The sequence below is a fragment of the Solanum tuberosum genome, unplaced genomic scaffold (assembly GCF_000226075.1).
Source record: "Solanum tuberosum cultivar DM 1-3 516 R44 unplaced genomic scaffold, SolTub_3.0 scf00424, whole genome shotgun sequence".
NCBI classification, from domain to species: domain Eukaryota; kingdom Viridiplantae; phylum Streptophyta; class Magnoliopsida; order Solanales; family Solanaceae; genus Solanum; species Solanum tuberosum.
The window spans coordinates 490,442-499,964 of NW_006239350.1; the positions used below are offsets into that span (position 1 = coordinate 490,442).

A 9,523-nucleotide genomic window follows, 5' to 3' on the forward strand; every position below is an offset into this window, starting at 1 on the left:
GTGGGTGGGAGGGGGGTGGGGCGGGGGGGGGGGGGGGAGCGTGTGTGAAGTAGATATTTTCCCTCCTCCATTCATAGTTATACTTATAGGTTTGTTTGGGACCATATACTATATAGTGTATAAGTTTAATTTAATACTCAACCTCATGTGCACTCTTTAATGCTTTCATTTTCAGGGCAAAAGACACATTTTTTCTTGAAGTTGCTCCCATTTTTTTCTCAAGTTACACGCTCACTATACATGTTTGGACAATGAGTTTGGCAATATACTATACATGTTTTTTCTTTGGAATATTTCTAAAAGGAAATTCGTAATCACTATTTTTGTAATAGCTCGCAATTATATGAGAGAAATAATAAATAATACTAGATATAAGTTTGATGTGGCGAATTCAACTGAGGCAGAGGGCGATCGTTGACCGTCTTTATGGGATGCCATTTGTTTTCTTACGAATTACATTACATTTATAGTTGGTCCTTTTTTAAAAAAAAATTATTTTTATTTTCTTTAAGTTGTTTGTTTCTAAAGAGAAGAGATGTTTGAATACTGTACTTAACTACATGCATGAGAGCCTTGTGTTGACACACTGAATATATAAGAATGTGTTTAATATTTTAAAGGTTAGATTGAATTACTCAACACCAACATGATGTGGTGTAGTGCTGGACTGTTTCACTCTTAATCAGAGGTCTTGAGTTTAAGCCATGGGTATGGCGGATTTAGTCGAGGCTCCAATGGAAAAAAAATTGAATTACTCAACGACCTAAAATAGGTCATAATTTTTTTTTATTAAATTTATTTGTCGAATTCCAATTTAATTTTGTTAATTAGAAATTCTAGAAACTCATTTTGTCAAAAGTATAAATCCAAGTGACATACATTAAATTATGAAACTATTTTATTTCAATGATGAACTCATGTCTTTGACCTTTAAACATATGTTACCTATCTCGCTAATTAGATTTTTGTTCTAAATAGATTATTAAAATGTTATAATTAACTATATATAATAATTAATGTCTCAAATAGTCATACTTATAAAGCTAGCACTTGATCATAAATTTTGAAGATTTATCTTCAAATATATTTTTGGTCATAGATTATGGATTAGATTTTAACACTCTGTCTTAAAAAAAATAATTCAAGTTTGGTTTTGGGACTTCCACTCATAAAACTTCTATATTTTTTTTCAAGTAAATTACTTATTTAAACAAAATTTTAAATTCCAAAAATATATTTAATTTTTTTTTAACTTCTTAAATTTTAAATTTCTAAGTAATAAATCTATTGTCAAGATAAAAAGGGACCTTTTATCACGAGGTGTTGGCCTTATATTTTTTTTCCTATGAGCCCTTCATATTATACTTTTACAATTATTGGGATAGTATCAATGAACAATAACTTGGCAGGTACTCTTTATTTATTGCAAGTAAATTATTGACAATGACATACTTTTAGTGTGGTTCTATAAATGATTTTGAGGAAAACTAAATATTAATAATAATACATTTAGTGTGATTCTATTAGTGAAATTTGAGGGAAATAAAATATATGTAAACTTTATCTTCGTTTTATGTGAGATAAAAATATCATTTTTGATAGATCATTAGCTTAAAAAAATGTGTTTTAAAAAAAATAAAGACGAAGAAGAAAAATAATATATCTACGCAAAAAAATAGTAATATACTCAAATTTGACCACTTCTAATGAAAGAAAAAACTTTACACTACCAATATTTTCTTATATATAACTTAATATATAATATTAAGTCTACTGAAACTTGTTTTGTTTTTAGTTAAGTAGTTCAAAGTAAAGGTCAATTTTAGTTCCTTTTTTCGTAATAAAAAATCAAGTCTAATCATAGTTTTAGTGCTCAAATTAAGTGGAACACATAATAAAGACAGAAGAAGTAATTAATTTAAGTTTTTCCCATAGTAGATTTTTACTTTTAGCTTTTATTAGGGTAATACATGAGAACATTGATAAATTTGAATAGTATTTTTTTAAACTAGAAAGTTAAATAACTACATAAAGTACCTGTCTTAAATTATCTATCGAAATCTTTAAAAATGATTATTTCAAATAATTTATTATTTTAAAAGTTCAATACAAAATTAATTAACTTTTTTCCATTTTGTTCTTAAGAGTAACACTTATCTACGACTACAAATATTTCAGTAAAGTAATATTCAACGAAGATAAATTATGTTTTAAGACGAAGATGCAACAGTCCAAATTCCTTTTAATCAATAACTTTTTAATGAACATGTAAAATAAATCCAATAGATAATTTGAAATTAATGAAGTAGTCAAATATAGTATTCTAAAATAGAATTAATAAAAACAATACAATAACCAATTTTTTAACGAGAGAAATGTCAAGTAAACATGAATCAATTAAAATGAAACGAATGAGATAATTAATAATTAATTAGTTGAAAACGTGCATCACGAGGAATAAATTTGGGACTAATTAGTTGAATCATTCCTTATGAGCGTCCATGTATTACTCACTTAAAAGTGGATAATTTTATCCTTAATCAAATTTTAATCGTGTTTAAAAATTATTAGGTGTTTTTCAAATTTGTAATATAACTTTTCAATTTAAATTTAATTTTTAAATGATTAAATACCATTTTAAAATAAAGTAAAAAAAAAAATATGAGTCAAAAAATAAATTAGGTGTTTTTCAAATATGTAAGATATAAAACGTCAATTTAAATTTAAAATCTTTATAATTAGATACTAAGTTTTAAATAAAGTAAAAAAACATTTAATTAGAAACTTGATATAATTATTATGAAATTACTATTGTCAAAAGATGTGTTGCCGTGAATGAGGTGTTTCTTCTTTCATCAGATATTTCAGGTTTGAGTTTTGGGATATACAAAATTGGGAGGGAAGCACTGTCGGCTATAACGACGTGAATCTGAATTAGTCAGACTCCGATAATACGGAAGTAGGGGCAAATTAGGAATTAAGAAAAAGATGACGGAGTAGTGACACCCACGTTATCACAAAGGACACACATTTTGTCGAGTAGAAAAAGACAAGTGAGAAATGGAAAAAGGAAGCTACTTCACCATTTCTATAGCTTCTTCTCTTCTAATTCCTTTTTTTTTTCTCTTTATATTTATCTACTCAAAAGCCTTCAAGAACTATTCTTTGTAGTTGTTCATGTGACCCTTTTCAGTTTTTCCCACCAAACTTTTTACAACTCCAAAAACAAAAATATCTTGTATTTGGGTTGTTCAAGAATTGAGCTTTTTTGCAGAAATATTGCTCCCAAGACTTGATTTTGACTTGTAAAGGATTGATCTTTTGTGGGGTTTTTTAAAAAAAAATTCTTGATGGGCAATTGTGTTGGTTCCTCAGCTAGAGTTGAAGCTACTTTGAGCTCTACTACCCCTTCTGGTACTTGACCCTTTCTGTTTTTGCTTGTTCTTCTGTTGGGTATTTCAGAGTTTATTGAGCTGGTTCCTGTGGGTGGAGGTGTGCGTGTGTGTGTGTGGGGGGGGGGGTATGGAAAAAGATAAAGATTGTTTTTTTGTGTGTATCTTTTTCTGCTTTGTGATGGGTGATTTAGTTCTTTGCTTTTAATTGCTTTGGTTTTTGGGTGAATTTAGTTGTTTGCTTTCTTTTTGTTAGAGAATCTTGATTGCTTCCTATCACTGTATAGGGAGAGGCATTAAAATTGTAAGACTAGTTTTTAGCTTGCAGAGAGAACTCTGATGTGTGGTTTGTTTCATTTTGCTTCTGTTTATTGATGAATTTGGTTTAATCTTTATGTTGGTGCATTAAAGCATGGATCTTTGTATTTTTTTCCAAGTTGGTTGACTTTTACAAGATATTTTGGTATGGAGATTTGTGAGTTTTGGATGTTGATTGTTAACTTTTGCTTGAGTTTTGTGATATCTGTGTTTGCTTTTTGCCTAGTTGCTTTCTCATCCTCATATGTTGTTTGAACTCAAAAAATGATTGGATTATTTACAAATCATTCTTTTCCGCTTGAATACATTGAATAATTATGTTTTGCTGCGAGTAGTTGCACCTTTGTCCTTGAGCTGAAGGTCTATTGGAAACAACCTCTCTACCTCCTAATGTAGGGGCAAGGTTTGCGTACACTCTACCCTCCCCATGTAGGGACAGGGTTTGCGTACACTCTACCCTCCCGAGGCTCAACTGGTGGGATTGCACTCGATATGTTGTTTTGTTGTAGTTGTACATTTATTTCCAATCACCAAGATTCTTCTTTTTCATGTCTGTGTCCAATTTCCTTATGTTTAGGATGTAAAAAACATCATAGTAAGTTAACTGAAATTGACCTGTCCCCTATAATCAACCATATACTATTGGAAAGAATAGTTTTATTCTAAGAATGCATATTGGTATATGTGACTGAATGATAACATTTCCTACTCTTTTTATATGCCAGCTTATGAAGCCTCAAGATTTCCTGACAGAAAAAGCAATTCTTCTGTTCCATCAAGCCTAAGTATTCCATCCTATGGTAGGAAAAGTAGTTCCGAAAGCCTTCCTACTCCGAGATCTGAAAGCGAAATATTATTTTCTCCTAATGTCAAATCCTTCTCATTCAATGAACTGAAAAATGCAACAAGGAATTTTAGACCTGACAGTCTTCTTGGGGAAGGAGGATTTGGTTGTGTTTTTAAAGGATGGATCGATACGCAAACTCTTACTGCTTCAAAACCTGGTTCTGGAATAGTGATTGCTGTAAAGAAATTGAAGCCAGAGGGTTTTCAAGGTCACAAGGAGTGGTTGGTATGTTACTTCTGCTATAATCCTGCTTAAATTGAACACTTTTTTCTCGTTGGCATAGTAACTAATGTAAAATACTCTGCAGACTGAAGTTAATTACCTCGGTCAACTTCGTCATCCAAATCTGGTTAAACTCATTGGCTATTGCATCGACGGTGACAACCACCTTTTAGTGTATGAGTTCATGCCTAAAGGAAGCTTGGAGAACCATCTGTTTAGAAGTATGTCTGCTTTCTTACCCTCATAGCTTTGTATTTGTCATACTGCTGTGATTTCTAGTAGTAGTTTCTCCCTTATGTCATTTCCCTTCTGTCCCGAACAAATAGAGGGGAAAGTTTTCGGCTTACATATGAGGGGAATGCTTAGAATTATATGTGTATTTACAAATTGGTGGTAATTCTTGGCTCTGTCTTTTTGTTAAACAGGAGGACCTCAACCTCTGAATTGGGCAACAAGAATTAAGGTGGCTATTGGTGCTGCTAGAGGCCTTGCTTTCCTTCATGATGCTAAAGAACAAGTCATATATCGAGATTTCAAGGCTTCTAATATTCTGTTGGATGCGGTACGTATCAGACCCCGATCTCCCTTTGTGTAAATATGCCTTTCCGTAGCATAAGTTCTCCTGCTGTTCTTGCGAAGCTTAAGACATATCTGCTTTCTTGGACTGCAGGAATTTAATTCAAAGCTGTCAGATTTTGGTTTGGCCAAGGCCGGGCCAACTGGTGATCGCACACACGTATCCACTCAAGTAATGGGTACACAAGGCTATGCTGCTCCAGAATATGTTGCTACAGGTTAATACATTGCCTCTCTTGTTAGATTAGCTATATTAAACATATAGCATGACCTTCTGATTAGATATCCATTTTGTAGATTTTGGAGTAAAACATATTAAACGATGATTTTTGATGATAAATCTAGTTATGATGGTCTATGCAAACCTTACCCTTACCTTTGTGGTGTAAAGACGACCCTTAAAAGTATCCCCAGTTACCGATCTTATTTGTTTAGACTTTCTATAAAGTTGCGGTATTTTCACGGAGAAGAAAGAGCTTGATTTCTTATTATGAGTAAACATAACTCTGCTTTCCTTATGAAACACATTCTATTGTAATACTGCTGGACTATTATCTTGTAACTAAATATCCCGCTATCTTCCAGGTCGTTTGACAGCAAAAAGTGATGTATACAGCTTTGGTGTTGTGTTGCTCGAACTGCTTTCAGGACGACGTGCAGTCGACAACACAAAGGTCGGTATAGAACAGAATCTTGTAGACTGGGCAAAGCCATATTTAGGGGACAAACGGAAGTTGTTTCGAATAATGGACACCAAACTAGAAGGCCAGTATCCCCAGAAAGGAGCGTATACAGCTGCTAACCTTGCTTGGCAGTGTCTAAGCAATGAACCCAAGCTTCGCCCCAAAATGTCTGAGGTTTTAACTGCTCTTGAAGAACTTCAATCACCAAAAGGTGTTAGCAAACTCTCACATACCGAGCATAGAGCTATTCCCAGCCCAGTGACTGTATCGCCTATGAGGCATCATCGTTCACCCCTGCATATGACACCGTCTGCTTCTCCATTACAAGCCTATCAAAAGTCTCCTCGCGGAAGGTGACTCATAGAGACTAGAGAGTATACATATTTTGGTTTTGTCATTGTACATTTCTCATAAATCTACCAAATTTTGTTGTCTATATGTTTTAATGTATTGGCAATCCAAGATTAGATTTTGTTTTTTTTGTCCAATGCTTACTTTGTAACCTATTCAGACACTGAGTGAACTCTCACTGTATTTGAGATGATAATCTACTTAGTTAAATGTGAATGAAATTGTGTCTCATATATTTTATAAAGCATAAGAAGGCATAATATGAAGAAAATCCATAACACTAATATATATTCAAAAGAGCTAAAATATCTATAGTTTGTTGAGCAGAATACAAAGTCACAATTCAACTGGGTACTAGGAGTAGAATATTAAACCAATATTAAATAGGCTTAATTAGAGTAAAACACTTAAATCATTCTCAAATTTGGTTTAAGACAAAATTGAAGAAAATTAATTATATTAGGTATAGATGACTAAGCTTATTAATTCAGTAGTGTAATTAATCAGTGTTGTGTGAATTTTTTTTCTCAAGATCTTATAGTTTGCATTTTTCCTTTAGTGACTTGCAATTCTAGATCTTGTAGATTTTGAGCTATAATTTTTTTTCTCTTCAGATTAGAAATGAAAGTAAATGACTATAGCTCTGATATAATAGTAGTTAATTTTAAAGACGTTATAAAACTATTTTGGCTGATGATATAGATATAACCATTGACAAGTACAATGATTACTTTTACAAGAAAACATGATGATTTTAATGATGGGAAAATGAACGGATATTATTATTTTACACTTTCGAACAGAAGAAATGATAGAAATGTCAATAAAGATTCTAGCGGGATGATTATATGCTTTCTTACAAAGAAAATAATGTAGATGATGAGGAAGATGACGAAGATGATGGTGATCCAAATTATGTGCCTCCTAACAAAAATAATGATGAAAACAACACGGTTGAGAACCTAGGCAACAACGATGATGACAATGATAATAACAATGAAGGAGATCTAGGAGATGATTATGTGCTTTATCATCATTATCATCATCTCTAGAATCCCCATCATCCTTAACATCATCTTCATCATCATCGTTATCATTCACGCCATCATCCTCATCATTTCCATTGTTATTTTTGTTAGGACATACAATCAGAGTCACCAACATCGTCATCAACGTCATCATCCTCTTCATTATTTTCTTTGTTAAGAGGTATGCAATCATTTTGCTGGAACCTCGATCACTTTCCACTATTCCTTCAGTTTGGAGGCATAAAATCATTTTCATAATATTCATCATGATATTTTTAAATAAAATAAAATTTTTAGTATTACAAGTTTAATTTTAGCAATAGATCTATGTGATATATATATAATTTTTTTTTTGTCTATGTTCTCATTATTTCCACGTAATCTTGATGTGGCCTAAGAACCACTTGTCATAAATTTTCTTGCCTTATTATTAGTCTCATTTAAAGTTATAAATCGTATTTTAACAAAGTTATCTCAGTTAGATATCAAAGCAATACATATAAAACTGGTCAAATCATAAATATAAATTTGGTCAAATCATAAGAAATCAAATCATAAAAATCATTGTTTGACAAAGAGTTATGGTGTGTAGGATATGCTTTTCATTCACTAATTTATTTTTTCTATTAAAAAAAGTGTGGGGGCGAGATCTCATTATGTAATTCAATTCTTTAAATTTTTCAATAAATTCCATTTAGACACTTAAATTATAATTTATTATAATTGAGCACATAAATACAGAATAAAATATCCATATTAATAAATAAGCCTCTTAGAGTTTCACTAGCCATAAAAAGAGAGATAGCTATATTTCCTTTTTATCTATGATGCAACCTAAGATTAATTAAAAATATCACTAAATTCTAGAAGTTATTGAAAATTAATAAATAGATGAAACCATATAAAAATAGTTTCCTCTTAACCTATAATAAACTACAAAAATATTTTTTTTTTAAAAGACATAATTTTATTAAAATTTGGCAGATAAAAAGAACAGAATTTGAAAATATTTCAATTTCCTTTTTTCCCAAGATTAAGCAATCTTTTTATTTGGAACCGTAGGGTAACCCAGGTCCTAGTCGAAAGGCATTGAGGGGGGAATTAATTCCGGATCACCCATATGGATAACCATCCTCCAAATCAATTGAGTCATCTCGATGGACAATCTATAAACTATGTATACATGATTATATTTTTTTTTGTAATATTTTTACTTTTTATTTTAAAAAAATTGTTGAATGACAATGACAGTATGCGATTCATCATGAGCAATCAATAATGTTTTTACTCTATAATTATTTCAACTTCATTCACTTTCTTTTTAAGACACCTATAACAACTAAGAATTATTTTAGATTTTCTGTTAGTGCGCTTTGACACCATTAGAAATAAATGTTTTTTCATGGTAAATTAATGAAATTTTGTACTATAATATATGGTTTTTCATCTATTTTTCACTTAACCAGCTCACTAGAAAAAAAGATTCTCACTGAACTATTGGAAAGTTTCTTATTTGTTTTGTATGAAGACACTATTATTTTTATTTTCTCATGATTTAATCAAAAAATTTATAAAAATAGCTGCTAAATATTTTCCTGTGGAAAATTTCACTAAAAAATAATAATTTTTAGGAATATTTTTAATGAATGGCAAAAAAGTTCAAAACATTTTCATTCACTATTTATTTATCATTAAATCATATTACAATTGGGGGCATTTTTTTTAATGAAATTTGTCCATTAGAAGTCTACTACATAATAATGCTAAAAATGAAAACATGAAAAACATTAATCTAGTTAATGATAACTAACAAACACTACATAATATTCAGATTTTATTTAACAACAATAATTCTTCAATAAATATTAAAATTTTATTCAATAAACTCAACTTTATAATTCAATCAGTTACATGAAAAGTTAGTTAGAATTGATTGCCCTATATGTAACCCCATCCTACCTAGGTTTTTATTATTTTTTAGGTTTTTTTTTCTAATTTTAATTTTACTTTTTTTTTTTTGAAATTTCAACATGTGTTTAATTAGTTTTTTTATATAACTATTTTTAATTTGATATTATTATTATTATTATTATTATTATTATTATT

General features: G+C 30.4%; 1 protein-coding gene across 1 annotated transcript; it reads left to right on the top strand.

Moving 5' to 3' along the window:
* The first annotated feature begins 3,087 nt into the window (after window positions 1-3,087).
* LOC102594187 (protein kinase 2B, chloroplastic) lies at window positions 3,088-6,620 on the top strand. Its single transcript, XM_006363185.2, has 6 exons — window positions 3,088-3,414; window positions 4,436-4,782; window positions 4,865-5,000; window positions 5,205-5,341; window positions 5,450-5,573; window positions 5,941-6,620. The coding sequence occupies exons 1-6, from the start codon at window positions 3,351-3,353 to the stop codon at window positions 6,393-6,395; spliced, it is 1,263 nt and encodes a 420-aa protein (XP_006363247.1). The 5' UTR covers window positions 3,088-3,350; the 3' UTR covers window positions 6,396-6,620.
* The last annotated feature ends 2,903 nt before the right edge of the window (window positions 6,621-9,523 follow it).